Source organism: Pollachius pollachius, assembly GCF_949987615.1.
Source record: "Pollachius pollachius genome assembly, chromosome: 1".
Taxonomy (NCBI): Eukaryota; Metazoa; Chordata; class Actinopteri; order Gadiformes; family Gadidae; genus Pollachius; species Pollachius pollachius.
Genome location: NC_136934.1, coordinates 37,743,821 through 37,770,829, shown reverse-complemented (window position 1 = coordinate 37,770,829; position 27,009 = coordinate 37,743,821). Strand labels below are relative to the sequence as shown.

The window sequence follows — 27,009 nt, the reverse complement described above, 5'->3', positions numbered from 1 at the left end:
TGAGTATTTTATTTTCCATGCCTTTGATGTATCTCTGGTTTCTTTAACTTGCAGCTCTTCAAAGGAAGAGACCGCACTACAGAAATACTGACACAATAATACTTAATTCCTTGGGTGCAGGAGAACCGTTGGCCTAATTTGGGAGGCTAGGCTAAGCAGAGTTTAGATACACTGCATGTTTCAGCTATATATATACACATCAGCTGTGTGCATTATATTCAGAGATATCCAGGATAAACAGAGTTGGGTGCAGGAATAGAACAGAAGAACAATGTGTACAGAAAGGCTGGAGAAATCCAACGTATGAGAGAGGAGAGCAAGCTAGAGATAACAGATTTAGAGAGACACAGAGAGACACAGAGAGAGAGACACAGAGAGAGACACAGAGAGAGAGAGAGAGAGAGAGAGAGAGAGAGAGAGAGAGAGAGAGAGAAAGAAAGAGAGCGACAGAGATTGAGAGAGAGGGAACAGAGGGATAGCCACATTTCCAACTCTAGTTTGCAGTCTTCGAGGACCTGATAAAATATTTAATATTTGATAGCAAGGTATCCAAGGTATTGCAGATGTTTTGACCAATAAAGCTGGTATAGAAATAGTAGCAAAGTAGCAGTAGTAGCAGTAGCAAACAAACTAAAGGAATACTGGAAACATCTCAAGCTGATCTCACTGCCATTTTTGTCCCCAAAAAAATCCCTCACCAAATCTACACTTTTCCAGAATCTCTGGGTGATCAAAAGACCCTCTGGTTAACAAGAGGGTACTGAATTAAAACTAAAGCAATCTATGCACCAAAGACATCACAGGATGACTAGAACGAGAGGTTAAAGTCAGCTCTCACTGCTTCAAAGGACTACTGCTGCATGTCTGGTGGTGACAGCCTAATTCTGCTCGGCCTATCAGTACAGATATAAAGAGATTTGATAAAGCTTGTTCCAGGGCTAGTATAACCAACACAACGTTAATATTTTACTGTTACAGAGGTTGCTGCCAACATGCCTGAAAGCTTTAAGTCCCTGGTGAACACAGAGATAACCGAGACATTCATCCCAGGCTTAAAACATCTACATGACTCGCTGTCCTCCCTGCTCCAGCATTGTGCCAGCACAGTATGGTTTATGCATGCGTTTCCATCCGTATCGGCGCTCATACGAACATAGAGGTTGCCTGGCCCTTTTGGACAGTGCCCCCTTGACACATCGGACCCGACACTTCCTACCACTTACTGTCGTGGTGACGCGTTGCTGCTCTATAGGGCGAGACCCGCACTACTCCTCCAATCACAGGAGATGTATAAGCGGCTACTGAGGGACTGGTAATGTAAAATGAGTTATGAGATTGACCAGACCAATTGCTTTGTCTCTGACTGGCGAGTAGGAGCGCATTAGCATGGGGTCAGCTGAAGTAGTGCTGAGCGGTGGAACGGGAGAGGGAGACGAGAATGAGGAATCGACGTGGTGCGGTTTTATGGGTAGCCGTGGGAGGAAAATGCGGGAGAGGAATTTAGAGTTCATGGTGACAAAATCAACATGATCTCGGAAGCTCATTTAATCCAATACCTTTTAGAGCTTTATCCCCTCTAACAAATAAAATGTAAGCACCTACCATTAGTGTTTTAAACAGTTAACAGTTAAATTGTTGTAAATTTCAGTGCTACCATTTTTGTTGTACTCCTCCACCATTTTGTGGAGTCAACAACTCCCTCTCACAGCCTATAATACCTTCTTTCTCCCCCATGAAGCATCTTTCTGGCAGCATTGTTGCAATGTTCACTCACCAATGAGTCGTTTGTATTTTTCTTGAATGGAGTAAGGAGGAGATATATGCATCTCCACACGGCAAGATAGCAGGACAGCCAAAGTGCCCCGAAAATAGCCAAAAACTCATTTCGCCCCATACAATGGAGAATGAAGGAGGGACAAAATGGGGTTTGCACTGTAGTATTTTTGGGCGATGAGTTCACACAGTTGCATTCCAACTCATAATGGATAGTGTGGAAGCGTGGTCCTTTGCAATATCTATAATGTCCATCGGTCGCCCAGTGTCCTTCTCAGTTCTCTTCGTTCAGACATCAAATCACACGAACAGAGTCCTCATTAAAAGGTCTGAACTTAAAGGTCCCATACTGTGCAAATGTCACACAGTAATGGAATGATAGGCAGTAAAAATGAGAAGTAATTACTGATCTAACACAGTCATGCAAGTGGGCTGCCTACAACACAATTTGGCCATAAAACTGTCCAGACCTCATTATTAGTTTTAAGAGTTTTAGCAGTTTTTAGTTTCTGAACAGTGCTATTGATAAGTAAGAAATAGCTAGCCAACACAGAATGAGAAATGCTGGGAGCCTGGTGTGTGATTTGGCAAAAGCATTGATTTCTATGTGTGTTTAAATCATTATCGTTTTCCATGGCTACATTATAAATGATGTTACCTGCAAATATAGAGTGCGAAAAGAAAAGTATCAGTGTGGATTTCTTCAACAGTGTTATGTATAAATGACTATATATAAGCATGTGAATTAATTCACAAAATGCTATGGAGTGTTTGTGCCTATGTTCTTAAACCTTTATACATTTCATTTTCAAAAGGCGTTAAATATTACACTATGCCATTGGTACTACAGGACATTATTTCTACAGGGAAGGTCAGATCCTCCGCAGCAAAATGTAAATTAATTAAGTGAGAGATTGACACTTTACTGCTCCACCTAATTGCTTTTTGACAGCTCTGCAGAGTAAGCAGAAAATAAATGAAATTGAACATGTCGGTAGAAATCCCGCATGCCTACCTCAACGCTTCAGCCATGGACCTGAAACACATCCAGCGACATGTAGATATTGCATATCGCTCTGAGCGACAATACCTTTTTCATATCAGACAGGGACATACAGATGTATTTTCAGGGATAAAATGTCAATCACAGCATGCCTACAAAAGATCCATCATAATAAAAACAACTCCTCATATAGAAATCAATTATAATCTAACTTTGAATGATACACCGCCTGCAGAGGTTCGAGACAACACCGTCCCTACCTTTTAAAGTACAACTTTAACCAATCCAATGACAGTCATTTGGAGACGATAGAGTGACTCAGCCATCGCCCCCCTGCCAGGCTGAGAGCAAAAATACTGCATCAACTGCATTGGAGCCTGCCGGTCTCCAGGTGTGACCTGTTATTCACTGGGCCGGTGTCCAGGTGTGACCTGTTATTCACTGGGCCGGTGTCCAGGTGTGACCTGTTATTCACTGGGCCGGTGTCCAGGTGTGACCTGTTATTCACTGGGCCGGTGTCCAGGTTTGACCTGTTATTCACTGGGCTGGTGTCCAGGTGTGACCTGTTATTAACTGGGCCGGTGTCCAGGTGTGACCTGTTATTCACTGGGCCGGTGTCCACATGTGACCTGTTATTCACTGGGCCGGTGTCCAGGTGTGACCTGTTATTCACTGGGCCAGTTTATAGGTGCTTTACCTGGTTTTCATTGTGCCAGTGTCCAGGGTTGTTACCTAGTATTTGTCAGGCTAGTGTTCAGGTGTGTTACGTGGTGCTCATTGTGATGGTCTCAAGGTGCCTCACCTGGTATTCATAGTGACAGTGTCCAGGTGTGGTGATTGGTACTCATTGTACTGGTCTAACGGTGTCTCACCTGGTATTCATAGTGACATTGTCCAGGTGTGATACCTGGTACTCTACTCATTGTGCTTGTCTCAAGGTGTGTTACCTGGTATTCACTGGGCCAGTGTCCAGGTGTGTTAGCTGTTCTGAAGGTGTCTCACCTGGTATTCGTTGGGCCAGAAGGTGCTGACCGCCAGCTCGACCTGGTGCCACTGCTTGCCGTGGGACCCTGATGTGTTCCACACAGGGCTCCCCAGGGGCCCCCCGTTGACGCGGACGTAGGCCCTCAGAGCTCCGGGGCTGTGGCCGTCGCGGCTGTACAGGAAGTAGCTGAACTGGACACAGTGAGTGTCGTTCTCGCTCAGGGTCTGGAGCAGCAGCTGAGCGCGGTGCCCTGCGGCATGCTGGGAGGAGTTGACCAGCATGTAGGATCCTAAAGGGACGAGCGAGAGGGATAGGATGTCAGAGGTCAGCCAGGGGTCAGTGGCATCAAACAACATCAATGCATGGGGCTTGTGTTGTGTTTCGATGCTATGAACCTATGCCATTGTAAATATCAGTGAATCACTCTATGATAAGCCTTCTATTTCATGACACAAATGTGAACATATTAATAAATGGAGTGCACCCTGGGACACAGTACAATACATCAAATTATTCCTTCATGAAGAGTTTTTTGAAAGGGAGATAGCGGAGCGATGGAGGCTTTTTAATATCAGCACTGATGATTTCGAAGAAGCGCGGGGCCATAACACAGAAAACAAACTGTTCTCAATCATTTGTAGGTGGGAGATTAAACAGGGGAGACAATTGAAACAGCTCAACACATCATTGGCGCTCTGTGTGTAGACGGCAGATAATAGGAAAAGTAATGTACTCCGTGGAAATAAAACACAATGGATCAGCACCAACCCCGGCCTCGCATCACAGGCCACGGAGCTGTCTGACGGACAGAAAGAGATAAGGAAGGAGGGACGGCCGGGCAGCCGTGGTCGCTCTGCAAGGTGAGGCTGAGGGTGGAGAGTAGATCTGCGAAGCCCCCGGCAGGCTCTACTAATCAGAATAATATAACCCTATTACCCCCTCGCCTTGCATCTGTCCTGCCTGCAGTCGCTGCCGGCTAACGTGATTAGCCCAGCCCTGCTGGGAGCCTTTCCCCTCGTACCCACACAATCAGCCTGTTGTCCCCCTACCCCAAGGTCTCTCTCCCGTCCCCGGCCTGAACTGATCCTGAGAGACAGGGCGGCGTCGGCAGACCGAGGGGCCCGGGGCCCTGGGCGGCAGGTTTAGTGAGACCGACACGTCAACGTTCAGATGCTCAGGACAGGAAATAGAATTCCTGTTAAGGAAACCACTGTCTGCACATCTAAATTGGATTGGATCACGTGACCCGGGGTACTTTTCCCATGGAGGGAACATCCTACTGCTGATGTATGGGTTAGGGTTTCAGATCCCTGTTTGCCGCAGGTTGATTAAATATTCAGCCTTCATTCCAATTCACACCTTTGGATTTACAAAGCAGCTGTCGCCAGACCTACACTAATGAATCCTGAAAACCCATCAAGTATCTCAAAAACAGACAAGACAATAGGAAACGCATCCAATATAATTCAATAAATCTTATCAAAAACAAATATGGAATCCTTAATCCTTATCTACCTTTCTGTGTAAGTAAGGACAGGAAGGCCATTTGGTTGACGCCCCAATGTAACATGTGCAATCATCCCACTCCTTTCAACACACCCTGATCTCTGTGGGTGTGTGCGTGCATACGGATTTGCATGTGCGTGTGTCTTTGAGACGGACATCCATGTCGTCCTCCTGTCTCTCCTCCTAAACAAGCCTCTCAGCACCTCTTCGTTCCCCTTCACTCTGCGCTCCTCAGGAGACACATAAAGATAAAGCCGGCCGGCGAGCGTCTGAATCCATATGGTTTTCAGCGGCTGCAGCGCCATCACTCCCAGCTTTATAGACACGTTATGAACATGTTTCTGTACACCGGGCAGGTTCATAGTAATGATATTAAGGGAAGTGGAGACACACAAACTGCAGCCTGGCTGCACTTTAACCTTTATTAGGTTTTTAAATTAAAGCTAGGTGTGGAAATATACTCCTTGTGATCCATGAAAGGATATAAGCCATGAATTAAACATTTTGACGGATGAAATAGGCACCTTGAGAGATTCTGGGCTGGAATGGTTTAATGTGGTGATGTCACCGCATCCATCAATAGGGAGAGACCAATAGTGTTTTTCAACATTCAATTTTGTGCATTAAATTGAACGCAAATGAAGCAATGTTTTGCTTTCGTTTTGTTGTACATGCACATTATATTCAAATTGTTGAATGTCCTTTCTGCATTTTCATCGAGTGGTCATGTATATTACCATGGTAACACTTTGATGTTTACTTTCAACATCATTTTTTAATGTCAAAAGCATTGATAAATATTGGCAAGATTTTTGGATGCCGCTAATGAAGAAAAATAAATAAAATGGTGACTTACAGTAATATATATGAAATAAAATGTCTTCTTCATGAATGGAATTTAGCAATAGCACTTATAAAATGCTACTTAGCAATATAAACTGGTACAGCAAAACACCAAACGTGAAGTGTGACTTTCTGAAAAATAGTTCTTGGTAGGTCTAACTTAACTGGTCTCGTCAATACCTCCTTGGATCAGGCTCATCTCTATATGGCTGTAGTGTTTGTGTTTACAATTGTAGATTATTTGTTTCACTGACTGTATACTAGTGTTATTTAAAGAGTGAAATACTCTGAGTCTAAGGGAGGATTTGAATCAGGGCCAACTCTGAGCATTAAAGTGAGAGCGGTGGGGCGCGACATTCCACTGCAGAGTAAAGGGAAAGTGGTTCGTGTTTGGAGAACAGTGAGGAGTGAAACAACACAGCACACTTGGTTTCCACTTCACAGAAACCTAAGAAGGAGCATGAGCCTCACAGAATTACCACAAGAAGGTTGGCCGTTTAAGATGTTAGAAGGTCAACGGATCAACGAGGGTTTGATGTCCTATCTTCAGATGGCCTCCTCTAGGGGGGGTTACAGCCAAACAGAGGCCTGGACGGCTTTACCCTTGAGTCAAATGACCTGCTGCTGAGAGTCACCTTGAGGAGCTGAGGAGCCGAGGAGCCTAGGAGCCGAGGAGCCAAGGGGCAGAGGAGCTTGTTATCTGGGGCAGGGGCAGGGTCGTTCTAAACCCACAGTAGCCCGCAACCAGGAGGAAGGCTAGCAAGGTTAGCTCCTTGTGTGGGAGGACTTTCTGTTGCGTGTTCTCTCTCTGGTTTAGGAAAGAACATCTCAGTTGGAGCCACTCAATTTAAATTATTATCTAAATTAGCATTCCCTTTTATTACAGCTACCAGTTGGCATTGGGTTATATCTGAACCTGACAGTTATCGGCAGGTCTTTTGATGTCATGTGATTTTGTATAAAGAATAGTAAAATAGGATTTTTCCTCTCATTCACAGACGGAAAAACAAATCATGTTTCTATTGGGTGAATCATACTTAACCATGATCGTTCACCTGTAACATTTTCAGTGTACATCTTATGAATGATCTGCCATTCCCATTTGAACATAATTCAGTGTGAAAATAAAATTTAAATTTATGGAATTATTAATTTAAACCCAAAATAGGATATATCTCTGCCACAGAAAGATTATGCACCGACGGTATCACCTCTGTCCCTGAACCAGCGGTGAGTACATTATGACACTTTGATATTATGTTACTTAGCTCGTCATCCACCTCCCATAGACGGGCCGTCAGGATCTCATTCAGACCCAACATAATCATATCATCATACTATACATAGAATCCAGACACAGTCTTACAATGATATTCTGATCGGCAAGTCCATTTGTGTATGGATCAGGTAGTTAATTGTAATGCTAGAAATTAACTGTTGTTGAATGAATTAAGTAAATTACTTAGATAGTTTAGATTTATGTATTATGGCCAGTACAGGGGAAGGAAAAGACTGCTATTAACTTTAACAATCTATTTATATAAAATACATCTGTTTCAAGTCCTAAAATACAGATATGAGGAATAAAAAATGTGTCTGACTTTATTTTGTCTCAGTTGTATTCTGTATATAGCTCTCGTTTTATTGGATATATATTTGTTTGATTTGTACTGGAAACAAACCAACCTTTTTACAGGACTACAGCTTTCCGCGGCAGTTCACTAGAGGAACTGGAAAGTTCCTTCAGGCGACCGTAAAACTGAAGGTTTTACTGAAGATCTAACTTCTAAAATACCTTCATCCTGTCCTTGTATAATACATGACTTCATGAACAGCGCTTTAATGTCACTCCTTCATGACCAGGTTTTTATGAGATTACAAAGAGCAGCCCGTTAAGACTCACTTTCTAATAAAGACGAAAGAAGAAAAATATCACAGACACACACACACACGCACACACACGCACACCCAGCCAGATACCCACTTAAACAGTAGTGCTCAATGCAAACATGCCCTGCGTTACATACCATCCACCACCTCCGCATAACCTTTTGTGAATTATGATTCAAAGCACTGGGAAATCTGATAAGGCTGCATCCATCCCTTAGTGTTCCTCCCAAGGGCACGGTTACATCCATAACAAGATTAAGAATGATCCAGCACATCATAATTCATACAGAGCACGGCCGGACCGGGCCCCGGTACCAGGCTACCGGTGACACAATCTGGGGAGAGCCACAATGGAACAGCTATAGACCAGAGATAAATGAATAGCAGCGATGTATGGCGGGCATTGGACGATTATAAAGGTGAAGGATTTTGGGTCATACAAACCAGGGACACAGAATATCATTATAGGGAATTGTCAATCGAAGGCCGTAATTGAAATGGATCGACAATGTCTGAATTGCTGAATGGTGGTGGGTCAAAAAAAATGACGAGGCTGAACAACTAATGTATTGCAATGTCCACGTGTTCCTACATAAACATTCTCAATCCCTCTCACTTTTTCTGTCTCTCTCTATGTTTCTCTCTCTGTCTCCCACTCTGTTTCTCTCTCTCTCTTTCTCTGTCTCTCTCTCTCTGTCTCGCTCTCTCTGTGTGTGTAACTCTCTCTCTCTGTCCATCTCTGTTTCTCTTTCTCTCTGTGTGTATCTCTTGCTGTCTCTGTCTCTCTGTCTCTCTCTGTCTCGCTCTTTAAGCGAAGGCCACTAGCCAACTGTTCTTGGAAATATACAAGTAACACCGAAAGATAAAATCTTCAGTGCACTCTGCTCCGTGTTCAACCCTGTACAATACTCTGAATCCCTTTTCAGCTTTTCTTCGCCGTTCAGCTATGCTCTTCTGCAACTAGCTTTTCCTAGCTGCAAATTCCCCAGCAAGAACATCTGACTGACTCATAGTCTATTTAACTTTAAAATAGCTTTCTTCTTTGGTAAACACCAAACAAAGAATTGCAATTTTATTATTAAGATTGATGGATGGTCAATGGTCCTATTTTTCCACATTAAAATAACAACAATAGATGATAGTGCATTGTTTACTTACACTTGTCTCATTTACAGCTCAACAGCACAAAGACACCGCATTAGAAGGCTGCTGGGATTAATTACATACGCACATTCATGTTGCTCTTATCAACAGAGTGTAGAGGCCCACCCTCTACTCTCTGTAGAGCGTGGGCCTCTACACGCTCTAGAGGCCCCTCCCCTATTCTCTGTAGAGGTCCACCCTTTACACTCCCAAGAGGCCCATCCCTAGAGTAAAGACCCCCACTCCGCCCACCCTGGCAGAGGATGCAAGCCTAGCCCCCCCACCCCCGTCCTCCACCACCCGACCAATTTCCAAATGTGTGGCATTTACACACTCGTTCCCTGGGGAGCGGTTAATGTCAGAGAGAGGGGACTGTGGAGCAGAGCGCTTTTCGTACATTTAACAGCACGGGTTGCATTCAGTATTGCTAGCTAACAACTCTAAATGTTATTTTGTCTCAAGTCAAGGCATAGCTGTGCTGTGATCATAGCTGTGTCTCCCCTACAAACCTCCGACTGTGGTGAATGGATTGGTACACAAGGTAAAGCACCAACTCCCCAGGGGGTTCGGGAAAAAGAAACAGGTAGGAAACATTGCCTGTTCCTAGCGTTCCCTTCTGCCTCCTCCCTGGAACACAATGTTCCAGGTAGATTTGCAAAAATGGCCACGTTGTGTTGGCCTTGACGTGTTTTAGGAATACAAACAATGAAATAATTCATGTCTTTAATTGTGTCAAAGTACTGTGCCACTAAGTAAGGGCATTACTATATTAAGTCATAAAGAGCAGTCTTACTTCCCAACTTGTGAATGAGACAGCTGGTCCCTAGGGCTTCTATTTTAAACACAATACAGGAGAAGGAAAATGGAAGCTTCGGTTACAGAAATATTCCTAGGATTACTTTCTATTCTAACACAGTCGGGGCGCACCAATGGAGACGCTTAAAGACAGCATGAATATGTTAATAGTAATGGCTTCATGCAAGCATAACCCAATATTGGCCACCAACAAAGAGAAGCAATTGGCTGTTATAGTTAGGGAATTTTTACATTTCATAATCCGTTGCCTGACTACCGTCACAAGATCTGTCGCGTTAAGTGTCTTTTTGTAAGCAGGACATTGTGTAATCTCATTTCAATCTCTCTGATGATGTTTGGTTAACATAACCTCTCCTACATCCTGTTTTACCAGGATGGTCACAGCAGGAACCAGTACGCACCAGTAGGAACCATTGAGCACAATATCACTTTCTATTGTCAATTAAATATCAAGCGGATCATACTGGAATAAATAAAGAAAAAGTCTTCAGATTTGTTTTACGTCGTGCAGGTCAACATTCAAACTACTCATAGCAAATAAACATCCACTCCTTATGACTGCTGTTTTGTAAGTCCTGTTCACTGCTGCGACAGAGCCCATAGCAGCACAGGAGACTCCATTCAAATACAAAACAACACACGTGGTTCCAGACATAATCGGAGGGGAAACAACTGCGTGGTGGAGATGGATGGAGAAGCCATTGGACTGACGGGTGGAGGCTGACACTCCTCCTAAATTGTGGAACCTGATCTCATCTTTACATCACTCACACACCCTCCATCCCTCCTCAGTCTCATCTCTCTCTCTCTCCCTCTCTTTCACTCACTTCCACTCTCTCTGTTAAGTCTGTCAAGTCTTTTCCCTCTGCCTCTTCCTCTCTCTCTGTGTCTCTCTCTCTGTGTCACTCTCTCCCACTCTCTCACGCTCTGTGTGTGTGTGTCTCTCTCTTTTAGTCTCTGTTTGTGTGTGTGTGTGTGTGTGTGTGTGTGTGTGTGTGTGTGTCTCTCTCTCTGTCTGTGTCAAGTCTGTCAAGTCGTTCCCCTCCGCCTCTCTCTCTCTCTCTCTCTGGCGCGGTCTCTCGCTCATTAATGAATATTCCTATTAAAACGGTTTGACCTGAATAGCTCTGGTGTTTCTTTTAATTTAACAGACTAATTTCAAATCACATCTGCACTGTCATTTATCTCCGATGCCGCAGCGGCAGGAACGTCACGAGGTGCAAACCATTACTCCTTGTGGGGCCATTGGTCCCATCGTGAGCACACACACGTCGCGAAGGCACTCTCTACACCGCCATCTTCATGCTTTGACAGTTTTTTTTTTAAAATGGCCTGCCAGAAGATGGCAGAAAGAAAATAATTGAATTAGGCCGTGATACGCCTTGAGGCGCTCAAAGACATTTCCAGCGATTTCCATTTTCCCCGCGTACAACGCAACACCTCATCTCTGTGTGTTCTGCGCGGGATCTGCGTGGCGGCAGGTGTCACACGGCCCCGTCTCTAGGTCTCCGTCGCTGCGAGGAGAGGGCCTTCATAGAGAGAAAGGGAGAGCACTTTTCCCTCCAAAGCTTGACCTTTCCAAGGCTCCTGCGGGCTCCTGGGGGGGGGGGGGACCCGCCTGGGAGGGGGGACAGCAATTGGTGTCCACAGGAGAGAAGAAAAATAGAAAATTGAATCTCTTTGTGTACCCAGGGCTGTGCGGCGACTACTCCCTGACTGCCATGTGCTTTGTGCCGGGCGGGGCACTCTGCTCAGAGGTGGAGCCCGGCAGCAGGAGGTGAGCGACTGGACCGCCCGCTCACGCTCTCTACAGGAGAGGGTGAGGGCTAATAAAGAACCAACATACCGGTTCTCTACACTATAATCTGTATATTATCTTTAGAAACTTTCTCTATACATTATCCCTGTACTATCTCTATATACTATCTCTATACTATATATAATATCTCTATATACTATCTCTATACTATACTCCCTATATTATCTCTATTTACTATCGCTATACCATCTCTATACCACCTCTATACTGTATATAATATATCTATATACACACTCTATATACCATCTATATACCATCTGTATTTACTATCTCTATATACTATCTCTATACATTATCTCTTTATACATATTCTACATACTATCACTTTACACTACAAATACTCAATACTATGTCTATTTTTTTATACTATCTTTATACAGCCTCTATATAGTATCTCTACATACCATCTCTCTATCCTTTATATATTCACTCTGTATACTCTCTCATTGATCTCCAGAATGCACACGTGGAGGTGTGCATGCACAGCGAATGCACACCTCCAAATACACAATACCATGTTCATGGTTGTAAGCGTATGTTTTTCTTCTTGGCATGCCTCTGCATATTACATCCTGATCCCTGACCTGTTCTCACGTCCAGTCCTGTCCAGGCATCTGGCGACTACAGGAGTATGAATAAAACATTCTCCCTCCAACGAAAACATAGTAAGAAAGAGCAGACGAGCGCGGACGACAAAGCCAAAACTGTTAGGCATCGGAGACTAAGAGTGAGGTGGAGGCAATCCACCACTGGGCTTGTCTTGTCCTGATGTTCATTAGCCCCTCATTATCCACGACCCAGCTTATTACCATGACAGCGGAGCGGTGCTCGCTGGTGTTAAAGATGGAGAGCCCAGCCATATCATAACACAGGAAGTCCTTTGCCTCATCGTCTGCCTGACAGAAGACAGACATTTTTGACAAGGAAACAATAAATATACATTTTGTGAGGGCTTTTTCGTGCACTTATTCCACGAACCATGGAATAAGTGCCCTAATTGTCATGTACTTGAAAGATATTTGTAGTTGCTTTAGATCTATAGCTAAAGATTTATTCAAACCCACTGTTGCAGTAGTTTAATTGCATGACTTAAGGCTGATATTCCAGTATATTAGAATCTATAGATAAATCCATAGAACAAACCTTTCAACCTAACTCGCTTCTCGCATCAGCGGTCCTTCCTCCTTCACCAGAAACACACAGTCATGCACACATAGATACACACACACACACACACACGTGCCCGGATCCACACACACACACACCCACACACCCACACACACACACACACACACACACACACACACACAGCGCTAGGAACCTGTCAGCATACCGGCTGTAAATGCACTTTAAAAGGTCCTCTGTATTCCTTTCAGTCATTATTGGGCTTGTTTAAAAGATTCTGCAAGCAAGCATCGATACACACCCACACCAAACCTCCCCAAGCACCACAGCCCCCACAACATCCCTAAATGTTCCCATAACTACGGTGGAGTCAATGGTAACAGAGCCCCTCACTGTGTGTTGCTTAGCCTTGTGCCTGAGAAGTCCCCTGTCATCGTCCAATGAAACCCAACACAGTAAATAAACACGAATGAGACGGGCTGCTGTCAGATAGAGGTCTAGACAGACAGACGTGTAGATGGACACACGGACCGATGGGGGAGGGCTGGGAGGGCTGGGGGGGACCCACCCAGGGCGAGGACAGAGGCATCAGGACCACATAAATCTATGTCAGACCCGGTCAGGCGACAGAGACCTCGTTCTGACAGACACGCAGGTCAGAGATGTTACCCCAGAGCCCCCTCCGCCCACCACCACCACCAACAGCTCCAACGCAGGTGAAGTGTGTGTGTGTGTGTGTGTGTGTGTGATTAACTGTCACTCAGCTTGTGTGCGGTGAGTCACACTCAGTCTCATTAGAATGAGCGGTCACGTGACAACACAGGCCCGACCTTCACCCTGACCTCTAAACCACGTCTTTATTAGCTACACCTTTTTTTATTTCTTTTTTCGCCCTGCCTCACACTTCAATTAGACCAAGGGGAGGATTCAATATTGAGAATAAGGTTATGGCACAGTCATATTTTATATCGTTCAGCTATTCCATTGTCATATTAAGACGTTGAGCTAGTGGGGCCTACCTTTAGAATGAAGATAATTTGAGTTACAATGTTAAGGTCTGAGCTAAATATTAAATCTAATTAAGTATGAATGGTTACCGTGGTAATTTAATTCCCAATACAATATATATATATATACATGTATATTTTCGCGTAAGCTTCCCTCTGATTATATTATCCCTACTTCAATGGTGGTATAGTCTAGTTAATAAAGCGGCCTTCCATCAAACTAAAAACCAGCTTATAGGCATAACACGACAAAGTATTTGTCACAATTTAAGCGTTTTCCCAGAGCCGTGCACAGCTCGGTGTGATGTTTTTTTCCTTCCTATCTCTGCTTTTTGTTTAAGCTCCCATCGATCCACAGCACTCCAGCCTGCGAGCGCACTGAATTATTTCTGGCTCATTCTGCAGCATGCGCCTCGGACGCCCGTGTCCTGACAGCGCGGGGCTTCTGGGAAAAAGAAGGGCGAATCTCCAAAGTGCACCGAAGCACGCGCCGGGTGCGGAGGACGCACGCCGGACTCCGGGCCGGCTTTCATCAGGGGGCTCTGGAGACTCTTGAGGCTCCGGAGACGCTGCTCCTTAATAGTTGGAAAAGTAATTAAGAGAGTCAGAGGCAAAAGGATTCCCACTGCCCACTCCCTCTGTCTCTTACACAACCTCCTCACTCCACAATTATTCATCTCTGGCTTGCTTACACACGTTCTCCCTGTCCCCCTATTTTTCTCTCTCTCTCTCTCTCTCTCTCTCTCTCTCTCTCTCGTGAGTATTCTTTGTGGGGATGTATGTGGGATGTATTAGCGGTGGTCACAGATTATGGGTCTACCAGTCCATGATGGGACTAGCGTGTCGGCTAACCGCATGCTAACAGCCGTCCATAGCCCTGGCCCAGCGTCTGATGCAGAGTGAAGTGAGATCCCGGCTCAACCCACACAAGGCAAAAGGCCATTATCTCAAACGTCCAGCAGCGTGTGTGTATAGGAAGTACTTATGGCTGGGGTGTTTTTAAACTCTATCACCGATAGATCTGCAGCCACAAAGCCATCAACGAAACAGTTCTGGCCCATAAAAGCTGGAATACATGAATGGCTCTGTTACGATTCAGTTTTACAGTAAACCACCTTAAACACAATCAATACGTCCGAGCACCCGGCCTCTTTATTCCTCAATCCTTCCACTTCTGAAAGCCCTTTTCGGTCTACCAATAATCAACTTCTACTTCTTCGTCATCTCCTGGCTCTTTGTCTGTCAGAGCGTTACTTAACACGGATCAGAAACAGCCCCCCTGCCAAACTGGGAAGATCGGGGAAGCATGGCCATTAGGCAGCCACGAAGAGTGCTGCTGCTCAGCCCTGAAAGCCCTGCCAAGCTCCAGCCCGGGGGCCATCATTGCCTCCACACCCGGGCTGTGCTCATCAGCCTGTCTGCACCCAACAATAGACCAGATGGATGGAGAGGATGGGGAGTCAAGCTTCGGGCCCTATAAGGCCAGGGGCCGCGCCCGGGAGCCACAGTCCCCTTTTTGTTTCTTTAATGCTTATTTTGGATGTTATTGTTTTGTAGGTCTGTTGTCTGTGTCTGGGATTTAGTGCATAGAGAGGTTAGGCTGTATCTCATTCAGTGCGTATATTTTCCTTTTTGGAAGCGGTGTCTTTCGTCGAGAATTGTTTACTGAACTCTTGACCACAGTGGCACTCGGCAAAGTGCTTTATACGGAGTGTACAGACAGAATTCCGTTTCAACAGATTTGGGTTCTATTCCAGTACAACAATGCACCATTTTCTCAAGATGAACAATAAAGAAGTTAGATAACCTGAGTCCATTACCTTATCACAATCTTCCTACACAGAATAGGCTAACATTCTTCAAGTGGGGAAGGCTGGCAGAGCAGCTAAGTATGATAGGGCTGCTAGTAGCCACTACTAAAAATTCAGTGTTTCCCCTAGTAGTGTTGAGGTTTGTATGAGGTTCTATATGTTTGTGTGTGTGTGTGTGTGTGTGTGTGCATGCATGGTGCTGATGTGCACATGCACGTGCCGATGTGCTTGTGCATTATAGAGGTATTAGTGTGATCACTGACTTCCGTAGGGTCGGGTGTATTCAAACAGATATGGTCGAATACAATGGTAGAATTGAACATGGAAAGTAATAGCATGCGTACGGTTTGAGTTTGTGAGACTAATTGTTGGGCTGGTGTTGGCTCAAGTACGGTTTTCAGTCCGCCATTTATAGCCTTCCCATTGTCTGGGTTTCCTTATTTCCTAATAAGCTTCTGCTCTACTTATTCAAATGTGTTGGCTGCTTTCTTTTATTTAATCACTTGTGTTATTTTTTCTCTTATACTTCCTACATTTAGTCTAAAGCCATCATGAGCTTATGCCACCTACAAAATAATAATTATTAACTATATAATATAATTATTATATAGTTTTCCACAATTAGGTCAAACATAATTGATGATAACAATATTAATAATGGTTCCATGATAGACTGCAGTAGTGTTATTAATCCAAAGGCGACCCTGTTCCACTGCTGGATCAGTGGGAAAACACTGATATATAAATATGCTATGCATACATTATATATCACTGGCCCACTTCTCTGGTCAAAAGATGTCCTCTAGATTGCAGTTCTGATCATTAAATGCTTGATAGATGGGCTCGTAAAGGACAAATAATCCTTAGCATTGAATACAAAACTGTAATATAAAAGATTATTATTACGGTCTCATTTACTGACCCTAACTCATTCACTCAGAATCATTGTGTCAGCAAGGACGTCAGAACCACTGCTCATAAGAAACGGGCCCACTTATATTGTCAAGCAATATGGAGTTGGGCTTTCATCAAAAGTATAACAGAACCCATGGGAAAACTACAAGTATTTATTTCAAACTCATTGAAAATAATGTTGTTTTTATGGACTCGTATTTAATTGGACCCTAGATCTTTCATTTTTGCATTTAACATCTCCTGCTCACTTTGATATTATTATTCTATATTCTATTATTAAAATATGATTCCTATTAATGTTATGCATCTTTTAGGTTTTGTCCTCATCTGATGCTTGTTATCCTTCTCTTTCAGATCGTTTAGTGCTGATGTGCACGGGTCTGTGTGTGTGTGTGTGTGTGTGTGTGTGTGTGTGTGTGTGTGTGTGTGTGTGTGTGTGTGTGTGTGTGTGTACGGTGCTGATGTGCATGTGCATGTGCATGCTGCTGATGTATGTTTGAGTGCACGGCTCTGATGTGCGTGTGCGCAGAGATTTTTGTGTGATCACTGACTCAAATAGGGTCGGTTATATTCAAACAGAAATGGTTGAATAAAATGGTATTAGAATTGAACATGGCAAGAAATAGCATGCGTATGGTTTAAGTTTGTGAGACTAATTGTTGGGCATTGGTGTTGGCTCAAATACTGTTTTCAGTCCGCCTTTTGTAGCCTTCCCATTGTCTGGGTTTCCTAATACTGTTGCTTCTGTTCTACTTATTCAAATATGTTGGCTGCTTTCTTTTATTTAGTCACTTGTTGTATTTAGTCACTTGTGCTAATTATTCTACATTTAGTCTTAAGCCATCATGAGCTAATTCCACCAATAATATCATCATTATTCTTCTACAACAGAACACTATTTAGCCATCAGTATTTTTCCATAATGTTTATCCAATGACAGCAATGACAATGTGGCAACTAAGGGGGGTGCAGTAGGGGTCATCTATGATAAATATATAATAATTTTAAATAAAGCCAACATAATTGATGATACAATTATTAATAATGGTGCCATGGTAGACTGCAGTGGCGTTATTAATCCAGAGGCGGCGCTGTGCCACTGCTGGATCATAGGGGAAACACTCACACACAAATATGCTACACATACAGTATACATCACTGGCCCACTTCACTGGTCAATAGATGTTCTCTAGATTGCAGTTCTGAACATTAAATTCGCTATATATTCTATCCTAAGATTGAGCGCATCATCTATTGACAGTCTCCCTATCATTGTGTCAGCAAGGACGTCAGAATCACCGCTCATACGAAGTGGGCCCACTTACATTCTCAAGCAATATGGAGTTGGGCTTTCATCAAAAGTATAACAGAACCCATGGGGAAACTACAAGTATTTATTTCAAACTCATTGAAAATAATGTTGTTTTTATGGACTCGTATTTAATTGGACCCTAGATCTTTCATTTTTGCATTTAACATCTCCTGCTCACTTAGATATTAGTATTCTACAATATATTATTAAAATATGATCCCTATTAATACAATGAATATATTATGTTATCAGATGCTTGATATACTTCTCTTACAGATCGTTTCCCATCTGCTTAAAAAGGTTTGTCATGAACTGGAGCCTCTCAATAGACACTCTGCTAATAACCAAAAATAAGCTCAGCAACCATCTATTACCAGGTCTGGGAGACACGGTGAGGCCAGGGCCGTAGCCAGGGTTAGAAAAACAGAGCGTGGTTGTGGCTCCAGTTGCGGGGGTTCAGTTTTGTTTGGGGGGGGGGGGGGGGGGGGTTAGGGGTTGTTTCCGGCTCAGCTTGCGCAAGCACCAACAGATGTCACGCAAGATCACTACAAAAATGACCGAGGTCCGAAGCTCTGTGACCTGATGGCTGGCTACGGGCCTGGGTGAGGCGCAGCCAGGAGCAGCCTGGGAGACCGCGAGAGGAGCGGCTCTGACGGTCTGCAGCTCTGGGGAGACCGCGAGAGGAGCAGCCCTGATGGTCTGCAGCTCTGGGGAGACCGCGAGAGGAGCAGCCCTGACGGTCTGCAGCTCTGGGGAGACCGCGAGAGGAGCAGCCCTGATGGTCTGCAGCTCTGGGGAGACCGCGAGAGGAGCAGCCTTGGAAGGGTCTTCTCACGGACCAGACATTTTTACGCACTGATGAACAGCATCAAGAGCACCAGGAGGAGCTGTGTGTGTGTGTGTGTGTGTGTCTGTGTGTGTGTGCGTCTGTGTCTGTGTCTGTGTGTGTGTGTGTGTGTGTGTGTGTGTGTGTGTGTGTGTGTGTGTGTGAGAGAACGAGTGAAATATTGCAATGGATTGCATTTGCAAGGATGTCAGATATAGAGGAATCACCCAGCAACTATAAACTATAAAAAATAAGCCTTATCGCCACAACATGGAACATACATGCATTCACGCACAGTCGCACACACACACACACGCCATTTGTAGAGACCGATGACATTGACACAAAGAAACCACAGCTTAAACTATACAAACATGCACACTTAAACGTTGAGAACTAACTGAAGTCTTTCTTAGTGTAATTGCTTTTCTTTTGTTAGTCCCAGTGTTGTACGAAGGTGAGAGACACTTAGCAGTGAAAACAGGATTAATCTAGTCCTGCTTCCTAATTAATTATCTGGCTGTTTGGCTAATAAATCTTGCCTATCTTGCCCTCCCATCGAAGCAGGAGATAGCAAGAACGCGCTAGGGGAATGTTAAACGTGCTGTGCTTTCGGTAATCAAGTTTGAGAATGCCGCGAAAATATCTGCTTTACCTTGCTTCCGTTCTAACTCAATTAAAAAGATAGGACGTTATGTTTTATTTTGTGGAAATTGTTCCAGGGCCATTCGATTACTTCCTAATAGCCTAAAGCGCATTTGCCAGCAAGTTAACGCATTACACAAAAAAAGAAGAAGAAGAACTCCTTCTCTTATAGTTGTCTTATAGTTGTAGTTGCAATGTGTAACATTTCAACTAGCTCTTAGTATAATCTTAAAATATTCAAGTCAATGCTGATCGATAGTGATTTCAATAAGATCACATCTTATAACTGATATTTAGAATAAAACAAATGCTGGCAAGCCATTTTGACACACACTCACATCAGGTAGGTACACACTCACATCAGGTAGGTACACACTCACATCAGGTAGGTAAACACACACTCACACACAGACCAGGTAGGCACACTCCCACTCGCACACCGGATTGGTACACACATAATCACACCAGGTAGTTACACACTCACACCAGGTAGGTGCGCGCACACACACACACACACACACACACACACACACACACACACCATGCAGGTACACGCTCCACACCAAGTAGGAACACACTCACACACTGCCAACGCTGACACACTGGAGCCCTGCGGCCCTGAACCCAACCCCCTGGCCCCCTGGAACCCACCGCTGTGCTTGCGGTGGAGCGGGATCCACAGTCTCCCCTCTACTAGACTGTCAGGATAGTCTGTTAACGCCCAGCGGGTGTCTGTTCATGTGTACACACATTAACTATGCAGCGACCTCCCCGCCGGAACAGAGGTGCCATGTCAACTCATTCTACACATCACACCAGGAGGTCCCCACAGGACTTCACACCATGAAAGGGGGATCCAAAGCCCTGTGAGGTGGGGAACGCAGGAGCGAGGGAAGGGGAGAAAGGGAGAGAAACAGAGAGGACACAAAGAGAGGAGAAATACACTGCGGACGACCATCAGAGTTTCACTTTAAAGTTGAAAGTACAACGGTTACGCACAGAGGGTTGCCAAGGCAATAGAGGGGATGTTTGTGCGTGTGTGTGTGTGTGCGTGTGTGTGTGTGTGTGTGTGTGTGGGTGTGTGTGTGGGTGTGTTTGGGTGTGTGTGCTTGTGTGTGTGCATTTTCCCAGAGCCAAAAGGAAGCCAACAAATCAGTCTGAAGCAGCTGTGTGTGTGTGTCGAGTTTTGAGGTGGGGTGTGTGGTGGGCTTTTGAAGTGATGTGGGAGCAGCCAAATGGAAGTCTCCTCCCTGCCACCTCAAAGAGAACAAAATCACCAAATGAGAAAAAGCAACTCCTTCCCCCTGAAGGAATCCTATCCACGTGAATGTTTACCCTCCAGCTGGATTAAAAGACACCATCCTGTTTCCTCCGCAATGAAAAGAAAACAACATTATGAGCAAAGGCTACGAAAGAATATGAGTTTTGTTGGAATTACGATTATGGTTTCTTCTATTGCTCTCCGTCGTGCGCCTAGCCCTCAGCCGGGAGATGTGCAGCTCGGGGAGCAGACTTCATAACACTACTGTCGTCATAAAGATGATGGACGGCTTCCAGGAAACTCTTGATGGCGTAGGCCCCCCAAACTCCATAAACCACCCAGAAGTAAACAAAAAAAAACGGACTGCGCTATTGCCCATCTTCTATAAAGAAGCAACGCCACTCTCCCAATAACATCAGCGGGCATGCATGCATGCATTCCCAATGACGCAGCTTTGCATTGGGGAATTATTCAAAGCACACACACACTAACACAGAAACTCGTGCTGCTCTTCAGAAGGAGCTAATGCGCGGCGTAATCCACACACATCCTCCGAATTCCTGTCCTCCCGTCTTAATGCCTGAGCAAACGGCTGCAGACGGTTCCAAGCAGGGGCGTTCCCAGCAGTCATTAGTTGTAACAGCGCAGAGCGCTCCTGAGAGACTTCCCTCACTGCGGTGAGGGCACAGCAGCGAAGGAGGGAGGGGGGAGGGAGGGGCCGGCACGCTTCGATCTGGTTACCCAACACGCGTCTGCCCTGTCCTCCGCGGGCCGCCCCGTCTGCCTCTATTGTCCCTGTGGTGCGGCGCAGTTGACTCTGGAGGCAGAGGTTAAACGCTGAGTGCGCAGGATTGGTCCATTAGGAACCGCTTTGAACACCTTTGATTCATTGTGTTTTATTGTATTGCATTGTGTACGCATTCTTTGTCTTTTTGAGAGTGGACATTAATCGGAAAGTCTGTTATCAGAAGATCCTTGATGAAGCAGAGACCAAGCAAAGGACAGTGTCGACGTTAGGGCCCACAATGGTTCCCCCTGAACGGTATTATTTAATGGTTCTTCTCACAACTGCGGACGGAGATTATGATCCACATCCAACGCTGCAATGAGGCCGCTTCACTGGATTACATTCATTAGCCAATCAGCCGAGAGCATGGTCGTCAATTAAATCAAATTAGGGTTAACCGCTTTTGGGCAAAAAAATGAAACTCCTTGCAATCAACACTACGCTCGCAGGCGGCTTCTTCACTCTGCTCACGCAGATCAGCATGGTGCTAAAGCCATGGGGAAAACGTATTTGAATTTACAATAAATACAAACAATTTATGATGTTGCTAAAATACAAGACACGCCATCTTATAATTTAATGCTCTTGAAAGTGGTTCCTCGCAAAAAAAAATTTTTTTTGTTTTCAGATCATCTCTTTTCCATCATCCTTCATTTAGCACAACGTGGGTAGCAGCATGACCAATTATCGCCAAATCTAAAGTTTGCAACATATTTCTGTTTTTATAATATATTTCAGAGATCTGTTGGTGCCAGCTAATACACTCAAAAGGATAAGAAATCACTGAACATAAAGTCCATGCTTTTGAAACGTATTCCTTTGGATATGGATAGAAGATATTTTAAGATTTCACCCTCATACTCAGATCTAACCCTGTGAATAAAGTGAATATATATATACATATGAACACGGATACGACTCACAAAAATTCATATGTTGGTGTATTTCTGAAATTGATTGGCCTTGGAATTTGGTATTATAAAGCCAATATCCATATAATAATTATTATTATTGCATTTGACATCTGCACAAAACCCTTTTCCACACCGGAACTCTGCACTCTGACAGCGCCTGTTGGAACCTAATGAACTCAAACACTAATTACACACACTTTTAGCTATGTTTTACCCTACTTTAATGTCCATTTTATAGCAAAGTGTTTTATAAAACCTCATCAATAATATGCACTAATAGAGAACAGTGGTCCAATTTCCACTACACTGATGGAGCTCTTTAATAGATGGAGGAGGAAGAAGAGTAGAAGGGAGGAGGAGGAGAAAGAGTAGGGGGAACGAGCCGAAAGAAGTGGAGAGAGAGGAGGAGGAGTAGGAGGAAGAGTAGAAGGGAGGAGGAGGAGGAAGATTAGGGGGGAGGAGTAGGAGGAGGAAGAGCAGAAGGGAGGAGGAGGAGGAAGATTAGGGGGGAGGAGGAATAGGCGGGAGAAGGGGGAGGAGGAAGGGGATGAGGATGGGGAGGAAGAGGAGGACAAAGAGGGAGGATAAGGAGGAAAAGGAGGAGGGAGAAGGAGTAGGCGGAAGGATAAGGAGGAGGAAAAGTAAGAGGAGGAGGAGAAGGAGGAGGAAAAGTAAGAGGAGGAGGAGGAGGAGGAAGAGTAGGAGGAAGGAGGAGGAGGAGAAGGAGGAAGAGTGCAAACTAAACAGAGTTCAGAAAAGACGGTATCTCTATCACTAGCGCTGCAACTTAAATCAGATGAATTAAATATCAACTTACAAACTTTTTGAACCCTCCTTTATGCCGAATTTATTATCGCTCATAAATGCCAACCTATTCCCATTTTCTTCTCTGTCGGTTTCGGAAAGATAATGCCATATGGATGGAGAAGGTTCTGCTGGAGCACAGCCAGGCTATTGCAGAAAGGTAAAGAGATGCCAGATGTGATGTAGAGTATTTCACATTCAGGCAATCTGGCCGTCTCCACTGCACGAACAAGCAGCCATAGGGGGAGAGTTGTGGACCGTTGAGACCTGCTATAATTTATTACTTATTGTGTATAATTCAAATCTCCATCCATCTCCAGTGAGCCATTGTGCTTGCATCAGGCCTTTCATATTCATTATCATATCAGTTAACACAATTTAATGCAAATGGCCCCACCCAGGAGCAGGCCTACATATCAATTACTGGCCATGTGCAGCGCACGACGAGAGGTATTATGTTAATGACCCGGAATTAGATAACATCTGGGAGTCAGGTAAGTGAATGAGCAGGAGAAGAAAGAGTGAAAACAGCGGTATTGTGAAATGTCTGAGGTCAGGTGAGGCCAGGGAGGGTTTAGGCCCTCACTATATTCAAAACAAAAAGTATTTTCTATATCCCCAATACAACATTTACTATAATCTCAGTACCATTCAACCTTCCCCATTGGTCGAATAAATTCCAAACAGGTTCTCTCAGTTGAACCTCAGTTAAGTCCGTAAACGCCATTGTGTACCTTGAGGTAAGCTCCTGGTTTAAGAGTGTTTGTTTTCTTTATGCAACGTCATGTTCCGGGGACACCTCCGGGTTTCCTGCTCCTTCCGGAGAGACCGAGCGCCCAGGGCTTGGGAGGGTCTGAAGTGCGTTTGCAGGAGTTACGGCGCCAACTCCCAGCAGAGGATGAAGCCGTGTTCCACTTTACCTCAAGCAAACCGTCTACCTTGCAATGAAACTCAAGTATTCACTGGAGGGTCCTGCCATTCAAACAGCAAGTCAGCAACACGATCGTAATGAATGCACCATTCTGACCCTGCAGCAAAACAAATCTAGTTCAGCCTAAAAGGCCTAGAGAATGACTAAATGAAGACATGAATTTAGATACAAGGCCGAGTTGACATTAACAATCATGTAGGTTGACAGGGTTACTTAAAAGGCAATGATATACAAACCGAAAATCATTTTCGGGTTCGACCTTCATAAGACGTGTGTTTTGAATAGGCTGATAAAATGACCCCAAAATTGTGCATTGATTTTGCATAATGAAGCGCATGAAAAATCCAATATAATTGGACAGTGTATACCTGGCATCTTCCCAGGAAGTGCGTGGGTTTGAGATCTGGTCGTAGTTCATTACACACTCAGTCTACCCAGCAAACAGACAGGACGGGGAACAGGACCTGAGCTGGATGCCGAGGGGGGATTTATATATATATATATATATATATATATACATATATATATATATATATATGCTAGTTATCCCCTGCTGTCTCCTCTCCAGCACACTGCGCTCTCACCTACAAACACGGCCTGTTTCCACTGTGTGTAAAATCTTCAAAAATATCTGGGTGGAAATAACAAGTGTTTGTTTACCGGGGAGGAGAACCAGGAAGCAGACCAACGAGCCTTTCATGTTGGGTCTCCAGTCAGAACCAGTGATCTTACTTCATTATATTTCCAACTGAAACCCAGCTCCAGCCGACTTGGTTGCAGCGTGTGTGGCTATGTGTGTAATTATATTATCATCCATCTTCAAAAGGTCTTATGAGGAGCCACATATTGCAGAACCATCCCAGGGAGTGATTATTTCTCTGACTGCCCGCTGTGCCTTCCCCAGATCTACGATGGCTTGATCTGTGACTGCTGCTTCGCGATCTGTCGTAACTCTGCATGCTTGGATGCAGATATGAGATTAAATACGGACTATGCACAGGATCAATATGGATTTGTAAATACCAGCGCATTATGAACACACCTTATTAGTTATTTAAGGACTTTGTGTACTGAAATATTCAAAGATAAAAAATCTAATGTTTTTGTTGTTCAAGACATTCAGAATGGTAATGATTTTATTTTTGTGAAGACATGGCTAGAAGCAATAATGTATGTTCCTGATGCACATGTCTACAAGGCTATATATGTTCCTGATGCACATGTCTCTATGGCTATGGATGTTCCTGATGAACATGTCTCTATGGCTATATATGTTCCTGATGCACATGTCTCTATCGCTATATATGTTCCTGATGAACAGGTCTTTGTGGCTATGTGTATTCCTGATGAACTTTGGAGTGGGAGGAGAGTGATTCATTAAGATTAAGGAACTGACTTCATGGAGTGGAAGGAGTGATTCTAAAAGACTGAGGAAATGACGTCATAGAGGAAGAGGAGTGATTCCTTGATGGCTTCATTCACGCCGGGGGCCCAACCAATCAGAGTCGGCGTTAGTGACAACACATTTACTTGTTTCAAGAGTATCCAACGTCCCAAAACCTGGAATTGAACAAGCATCAATTTGCGGAGCTTGCCCAATAAGAATTTCATATTCCTCTCAAACGCTGTTGGTAAGCAATTGCGCACCAGTTTTGATTTGCGACAAGATCCACATGTATAGTTAGACAAACCTCAAGTTCACGTCACTGCCAACACGATAGGGTAAAGCATCCTCCTGGGAGCAATGGAGACGTATGTGTGTATCTTTATTTGTCTTTAACCCTAGACGTTTAATTTTGCCTCTATATTCTGCGACCCCGTGCCACTATGTATGCCGTGAGCCTACCGCGCCTATTGTTATCTCAGAACGGTCCGAGAGCCTTTCTGCTGCTTTGGTTAGCAGCAACGTCCACATGATTAATACCAACATCCTACTCCTCCTCAGACATCTCTGTTAAGATAGAGGATTCAAATAAACCTTAAAACGCCTCACACACATAATCGTCCCTCACTGTTATATGTTAAAGCTCTCGGTTATTTTACGGGGATGTGGGCATTAGAAATGACACTGGCCTCGTCCGCTCAAGCATGCAAGTGGGAGCGTTCTCCGCACATCAGACCATTCCGATGCAACGCTAGGACAAGGAGGAAGATATAAATACACATCTTCATGAGTAAACAGTCCATTTTGTAATCCACTTGCATAAGAGAATAAGAGATGCTTTTCCCGTCCCCTCTGCTCTCCAGCGGAGCCAACGAAGTAGCTGTTTGTTCAAGTTTATTTATAAAGCATAAAAAGCCAACCATATTTATTCCAAAGTGCGGAACAGATTATTTTGCAGTGAAAGTGCATCCACAAAAAATGCAAACAAAATAAATATAAATGTATTAAGAGCATAAATTAAGGGGATACATAAATACGAAGTACAATGCATCAAGTGCTGTAGGCAAGTAAATAAAAATGTTTTTAGCCTATTTAAAAAAGAAAAACTGACTCAGCTGATTTGATATCAGCCGGCAGATAGTTTCAGAGGGCGGTTACAGTGATGGAGAAAGTTTGTTTGAGTATTGGTGTGTTTGTGCGTGCATACGCACATATGCATATGCACACACGCACACATGCATACGCATGTGTGCGTGTGTGTGCGCGCCCACATGGGTGCTTCCCATAGAAAGTCTACTTGACCAGCGTGTTGTTTGTGCTGCCTAGGCTTTAATTATGTTTTCAGCCCTCATCAGTAACAACAACCTTGTGGGTTTACAGGCCCTCAAGGTGTGACCTCACACTGACACACATTAGGAAGCCACCGCACACAAACAGGCTGTTTTATGTTGTGGCGGTTTCAGCCTTTTTCCTGTTTATCTATGTTTCTGTACGTGTGTAAATGAGGTA

General features: G+C 44.3%; 1 protein-coding gene across 1 annotated transcript in view; it reads right to left on the bottom strand.

The window, feature by feature from the left end:
- ptprub (protein tyrosine phosphatase receptor type Ub) overlaps nt 1-27,009 on the bottom strand; it is a 134,173-nt gene that overhangs the window by 65,617 nt on the left and 41,547 nt on the right. The window contains exon 3 of the mRNA XM_079753610.1: nt 3,779-4,050. Coding sequence (XP_079609736.1) covers nt 3,779-4,050 — 272 coding nt within the window. The remainder of the gene's footprint in view (nt 1-3,778; nt 4,051-27,009) is intronic.